Source organism: Vicugna pacos, chromosome 5 (genome assembly GCF_048564905.1).
Source record: "Vicugna pacos chromosome 5, VicPac4, whole genome shotgun sequence".
NCBI lineage: Eukaryota > Metazoa > Chordata > Mammalia > Artiodactyla > Camelidae > Vicugna > Vicugna pacos.
The window spans coordinates 73739543-73762523 of record NC_132991.1 but is presented as its reverse complement, the minus strand read 5'-3'; the positions used below and the strand labels follow the sequence as shown (position 1 = coordinate 73762523).

At 35.4% G+C, this 22981-nt stretch overlaps 1 protein-coding gene across 3 annotated transcripts in view; it reads right to left on the bottom strand.

The window, feature by feature from the left end:
- Positions 1-22981, bottom strand: part of DNAH7 (dynein axonemal heavy chain 7) — a 209878-nt gene that overhangs the window by 159677 nt on the left and 27220 nt on the right. For all 3 annotated transcript variants that reach the window (XM_072961566.1, XM_072961567.1, XM_072961568.1), the window contains exons 6-12: positions 20642-20729; positions 19451-19631; positions 17664-17739; positions 16186-16311; positions 13124-13243; positions 4986-5169; positions 4140-4319 (exon numbers count right to left, since the gene is read on the bottom strand). In XM_072961566.1, the coding sequence (XP_072817667.1) occupies positions 4140-4319; positions 4986-5169; positions 13124-13243; positions 16186-16311; positions 17664-17739; positions 19451-19631; positions 20642-20729 (955 nt within the window). The remainder of the gene's footprint in view (positions 1-4139; positions 4320-4985; positions 5170-13123; positions 13244-16185; positions 16312-17663; positions 17740-19450; positions 19632-20641; positions 20730-22981) is intronic.

The window sequence follows — 22981 nt, the reverse complement described above, 5'->3', positions numbered from 1 at the left end:
TCGGCATCTATTAAGATGATCCTGTAATTTTTGTCCTTTCTCTTGTTGACGTGATGTATCACACTGATTGATTTGAACATATTGAACCATCCTTCCAACTTGATGAATTCAACTTGATCATAATGTATGATCTTTTTAATATGTTGTTGGATTCTGTTTGCTAATATTTTGTTGAAAATTTTGCATCTATGCTCATCTATAATACTGGACTGTAATTTTCTTTTTTGGTAGTTTCTTTGTCTGATTTTGGTATCAGGGTGATGGTGGCTTCAAAGAATGTGTTTGGGAGTATTCTCTTCAATCTTTTGGAAGAGTTTGAGAAGGACTGGTATGAGTTACTGTCTCTTTTCTGAAAGGGAACTTTAGGATAAAGCAATATATATAATGTACTGTATGCAATGTGAAATTGTTGGATCTAATGTGAAACTCATTAATATTCATCATAGAATGTTTCTTAAATTTATTAACAGTATGTCTAAGTTTCTAAAACCTATAGATAATCCATCTTTCTAAACAGACTCAGATACCAGTACTTCAGAACTATATTAGAAAGAAAACTTTTGATTTGAATTCTAATCAGTTCCTACCAAGAGTTAATTTTTTGTATGAGACTGCTCAAGTGTTCAAAAGCATATCAAATTACATTATGAGAGGGTGATGTACTGGGACTCACAGCACCTTAGACCCTGCAGGTTTGCCTGACATAGGGGATGGGGAAAGTGTATTTTAATTTCACTTTCAGTTTCTATCAAATATTGTGAGAAGAAACAGCTACATAAATTCCACTTCTGCAGTTGCTGTCAAAGATCATTGAGACCACGTTCAATTAGCTCCCTCACCTTAATTCAAAAAGATACATGCACCCCAATGTTCACAGCAGCACTATTTACAATAGCCAAGACATGGAAACAACCTAAATGTCCATTGACAGATGACTGCATAAAGAAGTTCTGCTATGGTTATACAATGGAAATCTACTCAGCCATAAAAATAATAAAATAATGCCATTTGCAGCAACATGGACAGACCTGGAGATTGTCATTCTAAGTGAAGTAAGCCAGAAAGAGAAAGAAAAATACTGTATGATATCACTCATATGTGGAATCTAAAAAAAAAAAAAAAGACAAACTTATTTACAAAACAGAAACAGATTCACAGACATAGAAAACAAACTTATGGTTACTGTCGGGGAAAGGGGTAGGAAGGGATAAATCGGGAGTTTGAGATTTGTAGATACTAACTAATATATATAAAATAGGTAAACAAGTTTATACTGTATAGCACAGGGAATTATGTTCAATAGATTGTAACTTATGGTGAAAAAGAGTATGAAAGGAATGTATGTATATGTATGACTGAAGCATTATACTGTACACCAAAAATTGACACAGCATTGTAAACTGACTATACTTCAACAAAATATGTCTATATACCAAAACAGAGAGTAAAACAGAGAGTCATAGATACAGAATTCTCTTATTCAAACTGGTTCTTGCCAGAGAGGAGGTGGGTGGGGGTCAGATACAATAGGTGGAGGAGATTAAGAGGTTCAAGCTTCCAGTTATAAAATACAGGGATGGAATGTACAACACAGGGAATATAGTCAATAACACTGTAATAACTGTGTGTGGTGACAGATCGTTACTAGACTTACTGTGGGGATCAATTCATAATTAACAGAAATGTATAAAAATTTTTATCTTCCTCAAGTATCACTTGTTTCCAAACTTGACTGATTGCCAAGATCATCTAGGGATATTTTACCAGGACCTGTTTCTGAGTACAGACTGTCATTGTAAATCTGCATCTCTAGAAGTGGGGGTGATGGGGGTGGATTTGCATTTTTTAAATGTCACCACATGATTCTGATACATAGGGTTTTAGAACCATTACCCAATGTAGAATGTCCCATGTACAACCTGCCTCTCAAAATTTGATACTGGGAAAAATATCTGAGCAGTCTAAAATTCGTCACATTTTCCTCTTCACTTTAGAAACCAGGGAGGTTAGAGCCACATTTTATAAGCATAAAATCATGGCCGTTATGTTCATTTGGATGATTACAATACTTTTCTCCACTTTGAGTTTCATCTAGCATCTTTTATTAACTTGTTATATCTGTCTGTTCCACAGCTACATTCAGTCATTCTTGAGAAAAGGCGGGATATGAATAGAAGAGAAAAGGATGTAATAGATGAACTGGAATTAAAAGGCAAACAACACATTTCTTGAGAGACTTTTATTTATAGCAATTTGAGGAACAGATATCCTGAAAACAACTACCTATTTCAAAACACATAAATATGCAGGGGAAAATGCCAACCATAACTCTTACAATGCACAGCTAAGGAAGCAGAATAGTTAGGGAAGTCTAAGGGGCCACACACGAGAGAACGCATAAACTGAGAGGTAACTGTGTGCAGAAGTGAGGAGCTGCCCTGGAGACCGCTGACCCCTGGTGGTCCAAGCTTTGCTTTACTGAGTCTCCAGCAAGGTGGCCACAGGTGTGGGGGTGGGGGTCTGGGAGGTGCGGAAAATGGCTGTCAGGAAAGAAAGCTTCCAGCCTGAGCAAGGTGGGAAGTCATAATTGATACCCCCACATAAAGCCAAGAACACTGAAAGGTGACACAGTCTCAAAAAGATGGTTCTGAGGACATAAAATTTTGGAAAGCTAAAGGTGACAGAACCTTTGAATGAGGAGGCAAGAAAGGGAAATGTTCCATTCTGACCTTATTTTTCAGTGGAGAAGAGGGATGGTCATTTTAAGAATTTGTAACCACAAGCCTGTTCTCATACAGATTTGAGTAAACCTTCATGCAGCCAATATTGCCCACAAAATCCTCAGGCAAGAATTTTGTTTAAAAGGGTCTTGGGTTTGCAGGGGCCTCCAGAGCACGTGTCAAGAGAATATGCAAAATCCAGAGAAATCGACTCAAATCAAGACCTCAAAGACTTCCCTGCATAAAATTCTTACATGCACGAGCCCATAGTGATAAAGGAAAAACACCACACAAGTCAAACACAGGATCAGAAGCCAGATCAACACACAGGGAAGAGTAATGAACACATGACTAAGTATTTTGTCAAAAATGACCAGGCCTATTTGAAAAAAGAACTTAATGGACTCCTAGAAAATGAAAATTAAATGAAATAAATTAGAAGCTCTATGAAGAAGATAATATCCTCAAAATAAATAATGTCACAATCATAACGTTGAACAAAATAAAACAAGTCACGGCTTACTTATAAGATGACTCTATCTATACAAAGACATGGAAAAGCTAAAAAGAAATTGTTTATGGATATATGAACAGGAAGTAAGTTTACCTTTAAAAATTTAGAATAATAACTGAAAAACTCAAGACAGTGATTCTTTTGCTAGAAGGTAGGACAGGGATGTGAACAGGGAAGGGCAGTTGGGGGGGTAGAGCTAAAAGGTAACAGTCACTGCTTCAGTTAGATTGTAGACATGTAGGTGTCAACTTCATCACTAATACTTCAGACACCAGCCTCCTGTACTCTTTTATATGCACAAAATGTACATAAACTATTTAAAAAATAAAAATGGAAGAAGAAAACTACTGGTTGGACTTACAAAACTTGAAAACCTTGAGAGTTAAGGAACTTCCAGACACGCTCACTTTATACGCTGGACTGCAGTAACTACCGCTGAAACACCACCGCTCAGCAGAGCTTTGCTAAATATTTGGCCCAAGAGAGAAGAGAAGTAGGATCTATCATCTGGAAGTACAGAGACACAAAAATTTACAGAAAAGGGTGTATGAGGAAGGTAGTCAATTGGGGAAAAGTCTTACAGAATTGGAAAAGTAAAATGCAGGCCGACAGCATGGTGTGAGTCTACAGCAAGTACTCACTGACCACTTCGAACCCGATTACAGCTTTAATTCAGTCACCTCAGAAAGTTTCCAGTTGAGTTCAATGAAAAACTGGTTTAAGAAACTGGTATAGAAAAGAAGCTAATAGGAAAATACTGTTTTTTGAAGCAGAATTCCATAGAAGCCAATGTTATTAGGCCACTGATATTCTGTAAAGCAGACCACACCTGTCTTCACCTTTAAATTATTTGAAGTAAATATCATCATGCAAATTCAAGCGATCAGAATACCCCTGGTACTTACCCATTTGGAATACAACTTTGTTTCAACTCTTGGCACAAAACTGACAGCCTTAATCATGACATCATAAATGTTTAGAAGGATGTCTATGTAGTCGTTGAAATCAGGTTCAAACATAATAGCGTCTTTATCAAGAATCAGCCTCATGACGAAGCCTGGATGTTCAAAAGCTCTAACAGAATCCTGTAACAAAAAATGTATATGTGTTACAAAGTGTGTATATATGTGTGTGTGTGTATATATATACACATACATATATATATATATATGCATATGAATTGTGATGACTAAGGAGTGCACTGGTCCCAATTACAATACATGGAAACTCACCCTTCCTCTTATGCCCTAGACAGCTAAGCCAATGAGGATCTCTACCAAAAAGGGCAAGAGCCATTCCCAGCTAGACTTGTTGGCATCTAGTATCCATTGGGCCTACAGATCAACTATAGGGTCAAGGTTCCAGAAAAAGGAGGGTGTGCATAGCAGCCGGGCTCTAGAATCATGCAAGAAGGAACCCAAGAGAACATTCAAATTCCCAGACTCTGCTCACACTGCAACAGGACCTTCTTCCAGAAAGAAAAGAATCCCTTATAGAAAGCTTTCCCAGACATCATGACCCAAAATTCCCAACTATGGGAATTTTTACTAATTTCCACTAACCTCACCAATATGATGATAACATATCCTACATATACAGGTTGACACTAATTTTTTTTAAACAGGTAAGTATAATAGGTCTAAGGACACTTTTTGCTCTCCCACTGGTATAGATTATTTTATTATTTTCCTCTCTGAAAGAGCTGAAAATAAGTTAGCTAATGCATACTGGTATAACTGAACTATACTTACTGGGGGCTGTGCAATTAAGTCTGTGAAATCTTGCATGGAAACCAAAGCAAGTTCCTGCAGCTGTAAAGTCGTAAGTGCAGCAGCACAGTTGAAGAAAGATTCCAGTTTGGCACTGCTGTCACCAGTGGGCAATTGCTTTTTTTTATTACCTTGGTAGTAAATATTCTGCACTTCTGGTAACCACCTTGAAAGAACAAAAGACTTTGAAAAGTTAATACTCTCAATGAATTACTCCTTTTACATGAAGTGTTAACAGTAACTTCTGGACATCCAAAGGTCTTCATAGAGAGGTATTACTGCTAAGTGGCATTATCCACTCTCTGAAATGTAAGTGCCCAGCATATTTCACTTCTCCTAGGAAAAGAAATTTTAATGATAGCCAATGGAAAATGACTCAACGACATGACGCTGTGAGAAAAAGGTAAATCAAATTCCTGGAACCATGATTCCTGTACCTTCTGAATAAACATTACAATTAACTTTATTGGATATTACAAGATGCTCCTCTCCAGTCTCTGAACTGTTCTCCAGGTAATGGGTTTCGTTAGTTTAAAGCTAAAATGCGAGTAACTGATTAAACCAAGGGAGAGCTTATTTGGTTCAGCCCACTTGGTATTTTATGCGATTCCGTTTCACAATGACTTGAAAACTAGATACAAATCAACAAAATCAAGTGTATTATATTCTTAACCTCCTTAATGTTAAATCCTAAAGAGTGACTGATTTAAAACAAGTTTCAAATGTGTATGCATCCTTGTAATAAAAGGAAAACAGTGAAATTCACATGTAGATACATTATGATAACAAGTGAAGTTTTCAGTTTACAAAACCACTGTCCAACACTACAAAGTGAAGGAATATTAGTACCTTCTTCCATAAGAGATAATAAATATTTTAAAATAAGGAGGCAATATAAATTCAGGAGTTGCCTGAATGCTCCAAGCGAGATCTAAATTTTAAATATATGTATTCATCCCTTTAACAAATATATGTTTAGTGTCTACAATGGCTAGGGACAGTGTCCTGGGAAATACTAAGTATTAAAAATGACATCATCCCTTCTCTTTCATAATAATGAAGGCAATGTGTCATAGAAGAAAAACAGCTCTGGAGTCAAAGGATAGAGATACATTTTTATAGAAGTAACTGAGGAAGATTTTACAATGAAGATGGCAATTTCACTGAAGAATAGATAAAAATGAAATGAGGAAGACCCTGAGAAAAGGATCTGAAGAAGTAAGATAAAAAGAAAAAAAGGTGGGATCATTTCACTAACTATGATAGAGCCAATAGATGAGAAAATAGGAACAAGTGGGGCAAAAGTCTGTGAAGACTTTTGCAGAACTTGGGGGCTAAACACACGAACTTGGGACAGGCTCGTGCTCTATGAATACACTGCAGATCTTTCTGCAGTAGGGCATCACTGTTAAAGCAATAGGTAAAGAGGACAAGTAGCAAATGCTAAGTAGAGAAGAGCAAAGCTAGATTAAGGAAGGGGACTGAGACATTTTTAGTAGCTCAGGCAAGAGATGGAGTAAGTCTGGGGCTGTAGCACTAGGAAAAGTACTAACAGAAAATACATTTTAAAAATTATTCACTCATTGTCTCAAAAATACCTACAGGGTTCCCTATCATGTACAAAACACATGCAGTACTAAATATTATTCAGTCCTCAAAGTGCTTATAGGCTAGTGGAGGGGAAAAGGCATATGCATAAATATATATTATAGAAGAAAAGTAACAAAGTAAAGCACCAGAGGCATTCAGAAGGAAGAGATCATTTTTGATGAGGTAACAGTAAAGATTTCACAGAAGAAAGATCATTTGGGCTGGGTACTGAAAGACACAAGAGAGATTTTTTTCAGTAATGAGCTGCATTAAGTACTGTAAGTAGTATGAACCATAATTTTTTAAAATTGAACTATAATTGACATTACATTATATTAGCTCCAGGTATACAATGTAATGATTCATTATTTGTATATATTGCAAAATGATCACAGTAAGTCTAGTTAACATCGGTCACTAGATAGTTAAAATTTTATCTTCTTGTGATAAGAATTTTGAAGACTTACTCTCCTAGCAACTTTTAAATATACAATACAGTATTATTATAATTATAGTTAATAATGCTGTATATTACATCTCCATGGCTTATTATATAACAGGAAATTTGTACTTTTTAACTCTCTTCACCTATTTCATTCACCCCTACTGCCCTCCTTCCACAACCACCAACTGCTCTCTGTATCTATGAGCCCAGTTTTTCTTGTCATTTTAGATTCCATGTATAAGTGAGATCATATGGTATTTGTCTTTGTCTGACATATTTCACTTAGCCTAATACCCCCAAGTTCCATCCATGCTGTTACAAATGGCAAGATTACATTCTTTACGGCTGAAAAAGATTTCATTTTACACGCACACACACATTTTCTTTATCCATTCATCCATTGATGAACATTTAGGTAAGGCTCTAATGAACATAGAAGTATGTGTCTTTTCAAATTAGTATTTTCATTTTCTTCAAGTAAATATCCAGAAGTAGAATTCCTGGGTCATATGGTAGTTCTATTTTTAAATTTTTTAGGAATCTCCATACTGTTTTCCACAGTGGTTGTACCAACAGTGCACAAGAGTCCCTTTTCCCCACATCCTCACCAACACTTGTTATTTCTTGTTCTTTTGATAACAGCCATTCTGACAAGTGTGAGGTGATATCTCATTATGGTTTTGATTTGCATTCCCCTGATAATTTAGTAATATTGACCACATTTTCATGTACCTGTTATTTATCTCTGTATCTTCTTTGGAAAAATGTCTATTCAGATCTTCTGCTCATTTTTAAATCAAATTGTTTTTAGTATTGCATTGTAAGAGTTCTTTATATATTTTGGACATAAACTCCTTATTAGATATATAGTTGCAATATTTTCTTCTATTCAGTAGCCTGCCTTTATATTTTGTTGATGGCTGCTTTTTGCTGTACAAAGTTTTTATACACATATTATATGTATAAAACATAAAAGTTTGCTAATAGTATTCAAGAGTTTCTTATTCTGTTTTATTCCTCTTAACCTCCGATTCAATCTGATACAATTATGTCTGCAAGGATGACAATACTAAGAGTCATAGAGTTTAAAGTGGGAAGCAACCAGATAACTTTCTAATTTCCCTAGAACCCCCATCTCACAGATGGAAACAAACAAGGAGTACCTAATTATTTAGAAAATCAATACTTGGTTAAAAAGGAGAATAAGTTGTCTACAGATTTACCCATAGAATAGATACTTAACAGTGATAAGGTATGATTATAGACTAGTCTTAGAAGTTATATTCTGTTTAATTTAACATGACTATTTCTACAGGCATGGCCCAAGCTGGAAGTTTTTTTCTGAACTGAGAAGGGAAAAGATAGGCTAGATCCAGGTTGCAAAAGACCTTAAAAGGCAGGCTAAGAAATGTGGACTTATTTTGTCAACAAAAGGGAAGCAATGAACTAGTGGATATTTTAAGATTCATTTGGCAGTGGTATGTAGGCTACATGGGAGGATAAAAGGGCCTGCCAAGGGCAGTAGCAGTGGGAATTAAGTGAAAGGAGAACACAGGGAAGATGCTCCAAGAAAGGATCAAGAATAGTTGGTGCTTATAAAAGAAGTCTCAATAAATGTAAAATGACTTAAATCATACAAAATTAGAAAATCAGTAACAGGGCATTATGGAAATTCAAAAATATGTGGAAACTAACACAGTCCTAAACAGCCAAAGACTTGAAAAAATCACAAGGGAAATAAGAAAATAATTTGAGATGAATGAAAATGAGAACACCACATATCAAAACTCTTAGGATACAGAAAAGCCGTGGTCAGAAGGAACCTCATAGCAGTAAATACATTAAAATACATAAAAGGTCTTAACCTAATAGCCTAAACTTCCACTAGAAACTGGAAAAATAAGAGAAAACTAAACTCAAAACAAGAAGAAAAGAAGAAATAAAGATTTGAGTGGGAAGAAACAAAACAGAGAACAGAAAAACAACAGGTAAAATAAGTAAAAACAAGAACTGGTTCTTTGATAAGATCAGCAAAATCGATAAGCATATAGCCAGACTGACCAACAAGAAAAGAGCAAAGACTTAAACTGTTAAAATGAATGAAAAAATAAGACATTAATATTGATCTCACAGAAATAAAGATGATAACAGAATATAATAAACAATTCCATGCCAACAAAGTAGATAACCTAGCAAATTCCTAGAAAAACACAACTTACCAAAACTGACTCAAGAAGAAATAGAAAACATGAATAGACCTGTAACAAGCAAATAGATTAAGTTAATAATAAAAAAAATTCTAAAAAAATTTAAATGGCCAGGATCCAGGAACAGATAGCTTCACTGGTAGTTTTACTGAATATTTAAAGAAGAATTAACACAAGTACTTGACAAAGCCTTTCAAAAAGAGTAAGAGAAAGGAATACTTCCTAACTCATTCTGTGAGGACAGTACTGTCATAATACTAAAACAAGACAAAGATATCACAAGAAAAAGAAAACTACAGATCCACATCCTTTATAAATACAGACAAAAAAAAAAAACTACTAGCAAACTGAATTTAGAAGCATATAAAAAAGATTATGCTCCATGACCAAGTGGTATGCAAGGTTGGCTCAATATAGTAAATCAACGTAACATACCATATTAATAGAATAAAGGAGAAAAACTCACTGCCTTCTGAATAGATGCAGAAAAAGCATTTGGCAAATCTACACTATTTCATAGTAAAAACAATCAAGAAACTAAGAATGAAAGGGAAATTCCTCAACCTGATAAAGGACATCTACACAGCTAACTTAATGTCAGACGAAGACTGAAAGCCTTTCCTCTGTCATCAGGAACAAAACAAGGATGTCCACTCTTGCCACTTCCATTCAGCATTGTATTGGGGTTCTAATTAGAGAAATTAGGCAAAGAAAAGAAAAAAAACATATACAGGTAAGAAATGAAGAAGTAGAACTATATTTGCAGATGACCTGCTCTTATATAGAAAAAGCTATAAAGAACACACATTATTTGAGTTAATAAACAAGGTTAGTAAGGTTGTGAGATATAAAATCAATATACAAAAATAGTTAAATTGGACTTCACCAAAATTAAAAATATCTGTCCTTCAAATGACACTATCAAGAAAGTGAATAGACAAAGCTCATAATGGGAGAAATGTTTGCAAACCATAATTGATAATGGTCTCATAAAGTACTCAGAACATAGCTAGCCTTCTGTATCTATCGGTCCCACAACTGTGGATTTAATTAACTGCAGATTGAAAATATTCAGGAAAAAAAATTCCAGAAAGTTTCAAAAAGCAAAACTGGAATTTCTGTGTCAGCAACTATTTACATAGCATTAGCATTTACATTGAATTAAGTATTATAAGTAATCTAGAGATCATGTGGAAGATATGTGTAGGTTACATGCAAATGCTATGCCACATTATATAAAGGACTTGAGCATCCATGGATTTTGGTATCTGCAGGGTCCTGGACCAATAACCAATGGATCCCAAGGGACAACTACATAAAGAACTCTTACAACTCAAAAATAAAGACATAACAATATTTATTTGAATATTTATCCAAAAATATAAGTTAATGGACAATAAACATGTGAAAAGATGCTCAACATCATTAGTCATTAGGGAAATACAAGTTTCAAAACCACAAATGAGAGCACTTCACATCCACTAGGACGGCTATAATAAAAAAGATAGACAATAACTTATGTTGGCAAGGATATAGAGAAACTGAAACCTTCATACATTGCTGGTAGGAATGTAAAATCATACAGACCCTTTGGAAAACATCATGGCAGTTCCTCAAAAATTTAAATATAGAGTTATCATAAAATCCAGCAATTTCACTCCTAGGTATACACCCAAGAGAACTGAAAACATATATTTATACAAAACAAGTGCTCACAGTAGCATTATTCACAGTAGCCAAAACGTAGAAACAACTCAAACTGATGAATGGATAGTCAAAATGTGGGATATCCTATAATGGAATATTATTTGACCATGAGAAGGAATAAAGTATTGATACATGCTATAACATGGATGAATCTTGAAAACATTATGCCTAGTGTAAGAAGTCAGACATAAATAGCGATCCATTGTGTCATTCCATTTAGATGAAATGCCCAGAATAGGGAAATCCACAGGGGCACAAAGTGTATTTTGGCTGCCAGGGGCTTGTTATGGGGGAATGGAGTGACTGCTATCCAATACACAGTTTCTTTTGGGTTGATGGTATTAATGGTGATGAAATTAGTGGTGATTACTGCACAATCTTGTGAATATATTATAAGCCACTGAATTGTACACATGAAAAGCAGTGAGTTTTATGATAAGTGAAATATATACCTCAACAAAAAAAGAATACTTAGCAATACATTGTGGGGGCAGACTGGGGATGGTGAGGAGTAGATGATGAGCAAAAGAGACAGAAAAAGTCACAAAGTTTCAATTTGGCCTGAGAATGGTCCAGAAGAGGAACAACAGCAGGCTGGGAAGAAAAAAACAAGCACTATTATGGAAATGCTGAGATCCAGGTGCTGATTTGTCATTTAACTGGGGAGACACAGTGTGAAATTTATAAGACGGGCATAGAGCTCAGAAAACATAAGATCTTGAGACAGTTAAGACAGATGAAAGCATGAAACTCGAGAATACAAAGAAGAAAAACAAAAGCAAACACCTGGAGAGCCCCTACTCTTAGAAAAGATAGTAAGAATAAGGAGAGCCAGAAAAAGAAATCCATAAAGGAAAAAAACAAAAAACAGACAAAAGGAGACAGCACAGGGACTCACAGAAGATGGTGGTGATAAACCACAACAACTGCTGAGTAGAAGTAGAAGAGGAAGACTAAGAGAAGACGTTGAGGTTTAGAGTAAGTGTCACAATTAATCATTTGCTAATTGTTTCTCCACTGCGGTGAGCTGATGCTCTGCCTCTTAGTCACGATCTGCATATTCTGGCTCACTAAGTATGGTCAGAGGGTTCTTACCTCAGAATCAATCAGGAGGCATCAAGAGATACAGCTAATCAATCTACATCTCCCAGAAAAGTTATTCATTAAAGGTTTATACTCTATAGTGTACTTTGACAACCAATCTATTAAAATTTGCAGTGGTACTGCATTCTGTGTTGAACCCTGAAGTTGGAGATCAAGATAACTTATTCTTATCCTGTCCTTATGAGGTCATCTTCTTCTCTGCAATTAATTCTGAAGTTTCATTCTGCACCTCTGTTTGTTCATGTGAACTAAGTACTAACATTAAACAAACTTCTCAAGTCCAGTCAAGTATGGTCAGACAACAAATTTGATCCTAACATATTAGAGAAGAAAAAATACAAGGGAAAGGTTCAGTCTTACACTGTCAAGATTCATTTCTAAGGAACTCTTGGAAATCATGAAGCCATGCTAGAGTTTCATATCCTCTGTTGCCTTAAATTTGATCTAATTTTAACATCCCATTTATAACAACTTAATGACCCCTGATAGAGACAATTTTCCTGTATTGTTCAGAACATACAATCTGGTGCCAGCATCAATAATTATCATATGTGGCTATCCCACTTGGAAGGGCCAATCCAAGATGCGATTTAATTATCATTTGATAAGTCTAACCTTCCAGTAAGATTGTAAACTCCTTTAAAGAATATATTTTCCCACCTAATCATTCTTTAAACTCTTCTGCATCCTCCATCCAAAAACAAAATGAAAGAGGCACAGCACCCTGCATGTATTAATAGTAGGTATCAAATAAATGTCTGGTGAATGATTAGTTGATGATCATTCCCCCATGTTATCCAGCCCTATACTCAGAGCAGAGGTAGAAAGCAGACACTGAGAAAAAAGTAACCATCAGTTATAATCATTTTAGTTTTTCTACATCTATGCTGTGTAGAACATCTGGATAGACATCACAGAGCAAGGCAGTTAAAGTCATCATATTTAACCTGCAAACAGAAGTGATTACAAACCCATTAAAATGGGATTTTCTAAAAGCAGTTCAACTACAGCAGCTCACCAACCACATTTTTAAATTTGTTTTTCTGCACGAAATTTCAAAACTTTACATTTTAAGCAGAGTCTCTTTGGCAGATTCCATGTGTCTCATGGCAATGCTCTGAAAACTCGACAGCTCTAATGCCTCCTGGCGATTGTGAAATTCTTCTATATCAATTAAACGTAATTTTCTGCAAGAGATAAAAATGAACAGTGATTTAAGTGTGAAGGATTTTTGTATTTAATATTTTGCTAATTGATCCCTTCTTAAAAAAATGATACTCCTAGATTTTATCACTAAAATTTGTGTTGTGATAAAATATTCATGAACTTAAGATATTTTAATTTTAAAATAACTAATATAATTAAATTTAACAGGAACACAATATGATACTATGAAACTATGCTGTGCAGTAAAAGAAGGTTGTAGCAACTGAGAAATTGTGGAGAGTTTAGAATAATTTTTGCTTTAAAACTTGAACAATTAAAACAAGAAAAGACGTAGGGCTCAAAGCTTACATGGCCCACTGCCCTAAAACAAAAATTGCACCCTTTCTGAAAAGAGAACAGCCCTAAATCTTGGGCAGCCATGAGGTGGGACAGTTCTTACACCTAATTAAGACCCAATGTATCAAAATCTTTTGAACCTGTCTGGTTTTGATTTTTTTTTTTTTTCAGAAAACACAGTGCTCCCTCCACCCAACCGTTTTCAATTCAATCTCTATTCTGACTACAACAATGTGATCTTTGTTATATATGTGCTTTACTCAATTAAGAATTTTCCCTGGCAGATTAACTAAAATGAAAGAACAATATTACCTATTAGTATCATTGTATTATTCACCTCAATGTAGCTGCAGAGTCCTTCCCTATTGGAGGAACTGCTGTTTAATTTCCATGTGATTAAATGATTTCTATGTTATCTGAATGATAGTAAACACTATTAGAAACATCTTATTTCTTTTTTACTTGAAGACCAATGTAAAATACTGGTTAGTAAACAAAACACATTTCAATTCTATTAAATTCCTTCTACAAGAGAAAATCCACCTCTTAGGTGTCATTGTGTTCAATACATGACATCGGTGAGACCTTAGGCACAAAGTAGGTAACACCATTGCTGGAGAATCCTTGGTAATGCATTAATCTGGACAACTGAGCAGTGCAAAGGAATGTTTGAAATAAAATACTTTTAAAATATAGCATAACAGCACATACTAAACATAATCCGCTCTCTTTATGCTTCTTGGTCAACATTTCCAACATGACTTTAAGTTTTAAAGCTGTAGCTGTAAATCAGGGTACTGGTGTATGCCTTGTGAAGCAGCACTGAATGAGGGCAGTTGCGAGGGCAGGAGCCCCAGAATTTACTTTGCCACTGAGAAACCAGACCAGTTTTCCCTGCAGCTCCTCACTGTTTGATTTAGAGACCGAATTCTAAGCACAGGTCACCCATCTCTCATGTTTTGAGACTGATAGGCCTTCACAGAAGTTTTACAACTTTCCCATGAAATCTCTGCTGATAACATTCCCTGTTTGGTCAACAGGCTGAACTGTTAAGACAGGAAGTATACTATCAGACACTGTTAGTACTTTCTCAGGACGATTCCTGCAATAATCTAGCAGTAGAACAACAGTTTTACCCACTGGTTTAAGCTTATAGAAAGAATCAGGGAAAAGATTACTCAACCAGACTGTGGACCTCAGCTTTTTCTCCGAACTCCTCCTTTCTCTCACCTCCCACAGCCAGTCAGACGTGAATGTCTGGAGACTCAGCTGTCAGTCACGTATCCCTCCCACCCTTACGCCTGCCACTTGATGCTCATCATAGGCTGAAACCCTCCTGGAATGCTGAGTGCATCACCGATTTCAGGCATGAGGGACTTCAACAGTACTGGCTCAGCACTCTGGACTTGACAGCAAGTCAGTCTCTGACTTCCATCTCTGGTTCTCAAAGCTAATCTCACTTCTCACTGGGCCCTAGAAGCCCCTCAAATCTCACTCCAAGAGCCTACATTTCTTGCTTGCTCCATGAATTCAGAAACAAGTTTTGCTCTTGCCAGTCCTCCTCCTTTGTTACATTCCAAGGAGCACACTCCAGGCCATGCTCTGCACTCGCTTCCTTCACTTAGTAACACATCCTGGAGCCCTTTCCATATTAGCACACTGATTTTTTCCACGTTTGCATTTTATAGCTGTGTAATATTCCAACGTGTGGCTGTGTATCACTTACTGAACCAATCCACCACCAATACATACTTGATTGTTTCCAGGCTTATACTCTTAACAAATGGCACAATAGAGAACCCACAGGCATATCTCTATGGATTCAAGCATTAATGAATTTGTAATTTTAATGGATATGACTAGATTCCCCTCAAAAGAGTGCCTGTTTCTCCAAGCTTCACTAACAAAGCATGACGTCAGTATTTTGGAATTTTTGTCAATCTAATAGGAAAGAGAATGATAGCTCAGTATAGTTTTATTTCAATCTCCTTGCACTTCTCTTATTATGAGTTAAGTTAAGCATCTTTTCACCATGTTTAAGGGTGGTTTAAGTCATATCCTCTCTGAATGCTGTACAGTAAATGAATCTACAGTGTTCTACTAATATTTTCTTGGATTCATCTTGGTCAAATCAGGAATTTGAAAAATCCATTTTATCTTTTAAGATGAGTTTTACTTTCTCAGACATCCTCCTATTATATTCAGCTACTGTAATATTTATCTTATGATAATTTCTACACTGATATATACACTGTACATACAGGTGTCCTCCTACATATTCTATTTTTCAAGCAAAAATACCTGTGTGCTATGTATGTGCTGACTGCGTTACAAATACCATCTCTGACATGCAGTAGTACATTTCAAAACACCACCAGTGTATGTGTGTGTGTGTGTGTGTGTGAGATACGTGTTCACAGATGGAACTGCCAGAATGCACTGGGCTGAATGCTATTTACATCTATGTTATTTAAAATCATGTTTAAATACTTAGGTTAAACTTGTAATTATTTTCTTAAATTTGTCATTAAAATAGTAAAAGAAATAAGACTAATAACTATCATCTCTCTTAAAAATTAAAGAAAAAAAAACAACCAACCCCGTCAGTAAGGCCAGAAATACTCACTTAAAAGTACCGTGCCACAAATCTAGCACAGCCAGCATTGTGGGGTTCATTGCATTCAGGTGATCCCTAATATAACTGCTTGCAGCTAAAAAAGATTTCCTCCAAGGTTTTGGAAGAATTTCCATTCTGAAAACAAAGAGAAAATAATAGTTATCTTCTTTAAAAATCAAAAATATTTTTACAGTCAAAGCACTTTTTGAGAAATAATGGTTTAATTTTAATAAAAATATGATTTATCCCTCATGGTAATGACAAAACATGTAATTATGCTTTAAAACATATAAAAGTCATCCTCTTTGTGTAGTATAATTTCTAACTAATGCGTATAAAATTAGATTTGAATTTTTATCACATCAGGTAATGTTTTTCTCTCAATACTTGATCTGATTGAGTCCACATGTAACTAATAATGATCAGAAACAGTAGCCAACTACATTTCATACACATCTTGATTTTTTTTAAATTAACATTTAAGTGTCTAATGTCTCTATTTAATTTTTAAAACATTTTAAGAATCTAGTCCAGCCTGGAAATCTTCTTGAACTTCACCTCTGAATGTGTAAAGGTCACTTACAAAATCACTAACATCCCTATTTATAGACATTCTGTAACTCCTAAGCCTTGAATAATCATCTTCTATATACTAAAGATGTGGCATCTTCATCTTTTAGAGGGTATTTACACATTTACATTTTATGCCTGTAATTTTTTTTCACTCTCGTTGATTTTAAACAGTTTTTTTTTTTAATATATAGTAAGTTTAATTCAGTTTTTCGTTTGAGGCCATACCACCTTTACAATTACAAAGGATTATCTTTGTCTATCCCTGGAAGAAAAGCTGGTCTCTATTGAAATATACTAACTTTTTTTAGTTGTTAAGACAAACAATTTGGGGAATTCTTAAAATTATACAAAAGAAACAAATTGAAGTAGTTACTTAATCATATAAATACAAGGTCTACTCTTCAACTATTTAAGAGATTTATTCCTAAATGTTAATTACTTGGGGGAAAATTTATAGCAAGTGTATTTTCCCATTATGTATTCTATATTTTAATCCATGTAATAAAATGAAATATACTCTACATTTGAATTATTTTCTGCAACGTTCCCAAAGTGTTTTGGGGCATTGAAGTTGCCATCAAGCTTTCATGTTCCTATTACATCTGAAGCCTGTGCTAGGAGCTGTGGAGACACAAAGGTCTCTATCAAGTTCATTCACCAGGGTACTTATGTTTTAACCACCTGGGTGTCCATTTGTCAGTGTATCTGCTTGTCATCCATCCAGCAATTTGTAAACGTAACATGTTAGGGCTTAAACACATAAACAAAGATAGTATGAACAATTAGTTGTATATATAAAACATACAAATTATCAACATATATATGAAAAATACAGTCAGTGTATAGATATATACACACACACACACAGAAATTGATCACAAAATCAATATTCTTAGAGAAACCCGACTGCTTACTCAGCACGATGTGGTGGCAGTTCTTCTACCTTTTTATCATCTTCTTTTTCCCTAGGATCTTTTAAAACAAAATCAACTAAAAGAGAATTGAAAAGTTATGATCAATCAGCTTATAGTATATTTCTAAGCAATTGCAAAATTCCTTTAAAATTGTTTAAATTATGTTAAGTTTTTAAAAATAATGAGCAATATGTACCTTTACGAATATAAGAAAATTTTAAAACTTTTTTTAGAACATCTATGACGTGTGTGTCTTTGAGGTCTGAGTCTTTGAGAGTATACGTGCTCTTTCTTAACAATGTCTGTGTTCTTTCATTTGAAAATAATTGCCTTTAATATTACATTTTACTTTATAGTTTTTGCACCAAAAGTAGTTCCTGTTGGATTGAAAGTCAACAAAACAGAGTAGCAGTAGTTTCCCTTCACAAAGGAAAGACACATACTGTTTTGTTACTCTCTTTTAAGTTGCTTCAGAGCATAAAACAATCTTGTTATGAAATCAGCAAAGTGAGCTACTTCTGCTTCGGGGTCTTTAATTTACAGTTAATTCTAATTTTCCTGCCTGTCTTTGGAATATGCTCTTTCTAAAACATAAATATGTTATTACCTCTCTGCTTAAAACCTTTCAGTGACTCTCCTTTACCTTCAAATGCTTAAAAAAAGGCATATGAGGCCCTTATATTCTGCCCTCTTCCCCCAGTGCACCCTCTGCTTTGGCCATCAGAATTTCTTGCAAGCCTGGAAGAGACTTTCATGCACATCTACCATCGTTCATGCCACTTCCTAGGCCACATATGTTCCCTCATGCACTTCATCCTTCATGACGCGGTTCAGGTGTTCCTCGGTCCTAACAAGTCAGGCATAACCTCAACTCCCTTAGAGAGTGTTCTCCATTTCCCTCCTCAGTGCACTTACTAGCCTGCCTTACAATTTAGTGACTTATCCATCCCCTTCACTACACTATGAACTCTTTGGGAGCAAGGATCTGGCTCTTTATATTACCAAGACACTCAATATAGTCTTCAATGCAATGAATGCCCTCCTCCTTGAAGGGTCCCCAGCCTACTCCAGAGCACTAAGATTTCTCCAACTCTGAACATAGCACCAATTATACCAGGCTTACTATCACAATCAACTGGAGAACCATTTTTAAAAGCAACAATTTGAAAGGCCTATCTCCAGTGATTTGAATCTAGATGGGTCAAGATATGAGTATTTTTTAAATGATTATGATCAATCAATCTTAGGGTCTATTGGTCTATACCCCGAGTCACCAAACTTTGTGTAAAGGGCCAGACTGCAAGTATTTTCAACTGTGTGAGCCACAAGGCCTCTATCACAACTATTCAACAATCTCTTATAGTTCAAAAGCAGCTATAGACAATATGTAAATAAATGTGTGTGGCTGTGTTCCAATAAAACTTTATTTACAAAAACAGGCAGTGGGCCAGACTGGGCCTGTGAGCTGTAGTTTACTAACCCCTGGTCTATAGCAACAGTTTTGCAATTAATCATACTCTAGCTTATGAAATTAGTAATACTGATTAACATTTTATAATTTTCCTCAGTTCTGTCTTTTGTTGAGAAGACTATATCCTAGAAACAGAAATACTTTAAAATTTTTTGCTGTACTAATTAAATTTACCTGATCTCAAGCAGGGTAACAGAAAGACAAGAAACAGCATATTATAATAGTTTTAAGTATAGGTGTTAACTTTAATTTTTTTTGAAAATTATCTTTCATGAGACACGTGCAAATTAAAAAGCAACGAGAAACACTGATTTACCTATGGATTTTTTTACGCTCAGAAGATAATCTTCTCTCATTTCATCAGATAATACATCTATGCTGTTAGTGAGGACTTTCAGATGTTGGGGGACTAGATTCAATACGTGCTCCAGCCAAGAATCTTCCATTGGGGCTACGTGGTCCGTATCAATTCCATGGTGTATGTAATAGTAATATCGCTACACAAAAGAGACAGAGAAATGGAGATAGGTTTAGTACTATAATAAATGTGTTGATCAAAAATAAAACTACTGAGCACAATTAAACTTTTAGTAGAATAAGGTATTATAAAGCAAAAAATTATTTTGTGCAATACATGTTGGCATTGTCTGAAACCTCCTAAATTAAAAAAAACTTACTTCATGAAAATTAAAGCTCTTAATTCATAAATCCATTGGAAAACATGAAGTTATGTGACCAAATATATGATGTACCAAATAGAACCCACGTGAAGTAGAATTAGGTGTGCTAAAAATGTGTGACGTGTTGATAAGTTAGTTTTCGTCCTTTTATCATTGATAATCAGAAGTAGATCTTAAAAGCTGTACGTGAATCAGTATCCTTATACGTTAATCTCAGAAATATACAACAAGATGTAGGAAATTTCTGATTGGCCTATTAATATCCCATACCATAATTTTATAGATGTTATTAAATGTGTGCACAAAATATTCATTTTAAGACATGATAGTATTTATCTAATAATGGACATTTAGCTTCAATGTACTTTCACAAGTGTTTACATGTCACTTATTAGAAAAATTTAAACAGCAAATTACTTTCAAATCAGCAATGTTAGTCTTTGATGTTTACTTTTTAAAAATTCTATATTCGAAATACTTGAAGAACTACTTTTTCTAAAGTAGGTTAAGATGCTTTGTGAAGTGTACAGTATATAATTAAGATAATTTCTCACAGAAGAATAAGGACACGTAAAGGCTATACATGACTGAGGCTAGCTTTAATGTCGGGAGCAGGTAGACTGGAGATTCTGACTGTGATCTTAGGTGACAGGGAGAAAATGATTTCCTCCACGAATCTAATAAAGCAGTTTTATGGAACTTTGTATTTACTCCTGCTTCCACATAGTTCCATAAGGAAGGAGCACAGAATAATCCCAAACGTATAAAAGCATCTTCAAGCACTTCCTTTACTTTCAGTTATACTGACAAAAGAAATAGCTCATTACCAAGATGTCTTTCTCTATCGCAGAAGTGGTCAGTTTTGGAAATGTGCTCTCATCAGGAGCAGCTGAGTCTAAGACAGTATCTTGTTGCCTAAGAAAAAGATAAAAACACTATTCAAATGTATAGAAAGGGCAGTTAGAACATGAATCAGTGGATATAATAACATCAGACTGTCTTTCTATAAAATCGTAAGAAAAAATACATTGTTGAACATTCTATAAATAGTATACATATTTGTTTGGTACCATATTCCTCCCAGAATACTTTCTCCTTATTCATAGACAGGTATAGTGGAAGTGATTTGGAAGATCTAATTCAGAGGCCACATCTTTTTTGGTGGGCTTTATTCATTCTTCCAAAATCAAGCTCTCCCTTTTATGAAATTTTATAGGAGCATTTTTGCATTATTCGTAAACTATGAATGGTTATTTATAAATATGCAGTTTAAAAGAACACTGATGGAAAATAATTTAAATGTAGTTCTGCCGAAGACACAGATACATTCTTTGAAATATCATTTCTCAGATTTCTAGGGACAGACATTAAAACTTAGCAACAAGTGACACAGAAGCTCATATGCTCCTAATGTATTTATTATTGGCTATCTCTTCATATAATACTATAATGTTTATATATAATTCAATTCAAACCTATGCCAGATACAAGCCACATTGTGTGACTTCTTCTGGGACTTCAGTGTGCAGAAAGGCATAGTTCATATCTTCAGGAAAAATAGATTGTTCTGAGATAGCTGTAACCTCTTTATCATTGACTGTCTCGTGCTCTGGACCCCAACTTCATATGGGGTGGATACAGGCTAGTGATGCTGTGTGATAAAGTGCTTCACCCCCCTAACTGCCCCGTGGGCAGAGAGGGGAGGTTTATTGAATATCTGAGATTTTGCACCAAACCAGGTACCCAGAATGAATCTTCTGACCAATTTTGTCTTTTGCAAATCAAGGAATCCAATATTTTGTGAACTTTACACTTACTCTCTTCAGTTATACAGACCAGAGACAAGAGTCGAGGCAATGTCTCAGTCATGTCTCAGTCTAATTCAGTACATGGTAGGTGCTCAAGAAACATTTATTAAGTGAGGGAATACGAGCATAGAAGGAGTGGTGGGAGATCTTCAAGGAATTCTGTGGTTGGAAAGAGTTAAACTACAAAAGTAATCGTCCCATTATTTTAGTGATTGTATAGTGAAAAGGTACGAATGACAGTAACATACTTCAGGAATCAGGACGTCTGGGTTCAGATTCTGCCACTGGAGAGTATCTGACCTTAATAACTGAGTTGTTGATGTTTTTAACGGCAGAAGCGCTTAACTACCTGGCTAAAATCTGTGACTCAAACTTCACCCTCTGTGAAAGTAATGTGGGCCCAGCAGGGCGCAGCGAGGGCAGGTAGGTGAGGAGCAAGAAGTCGGAGGGCTCTCGGAGTGAGAATGAAGATCCTTTCAGCCCTAAAACTGACTACCATTCCCTGGCCCCAGGCAAAGATTCTGCTCACTGGAAACAGCAGTAATAGAAGCTTTTTATCCATCACCTAGTCAATCAGTCCCTAAATAGTCTCTCATATATTATCTCTAATCCTCACACCTATTGTCACAGGAGACACAGTGACATAATTAGCCCCCACTTCACAGAACAAGAAGGAATGTCAGAGATTTAATAACTTCCCCTTCATCACATAGTTCACTCAATACAAAAACAAGGACTGGCCAATCCCTGTGTGCTTCCAAACTGCCATGCTCTTTCCAACAGAACATTCCATTCAGAAATAAAACAATGACTCTTGGATACACTTTACCTGGTTAAAGAGAAAATGCCATGTACTTTATTTCTCAAAAATGAAAGAGCTATCTTGATATGTTTTCTCCTTATTAACTCAATAGGGATTTTTGGTTCCTGATGGTGACATGAACATGAAACATGAAAAGAAGATAGAGAACAGATGAAACAGAGTTGAAAACACTACAGTCCGTGACTCACGCAGGAAGGAAACCAATCTGCCAAGGAGACCCCAAGGGACCTGCTGTCCTGCAGTCAGCAGATACCAAGGGAGGAAATGAGTAGGAAGGCTGAAAGCAAGGAATTTATCTAAACAAATGTATGCCAGCAAATTAGACAACTTAAATGAAAAGAACACATTCCCAAAAGGCTGAAAAAAACCAAACATGACTCTAGAAGAAAAGAAAGTATGAATGGATCTTTATCAAGTAAACTAATTGAATCAGTAATAATCTTTCCACAAAGAAAAGTCCAAGTCCAGATGGCTTCACTAATAAATTCTATCAAACAAGTAAGGAGAAGTAATACCAACTCCACACAAAGTCTTGC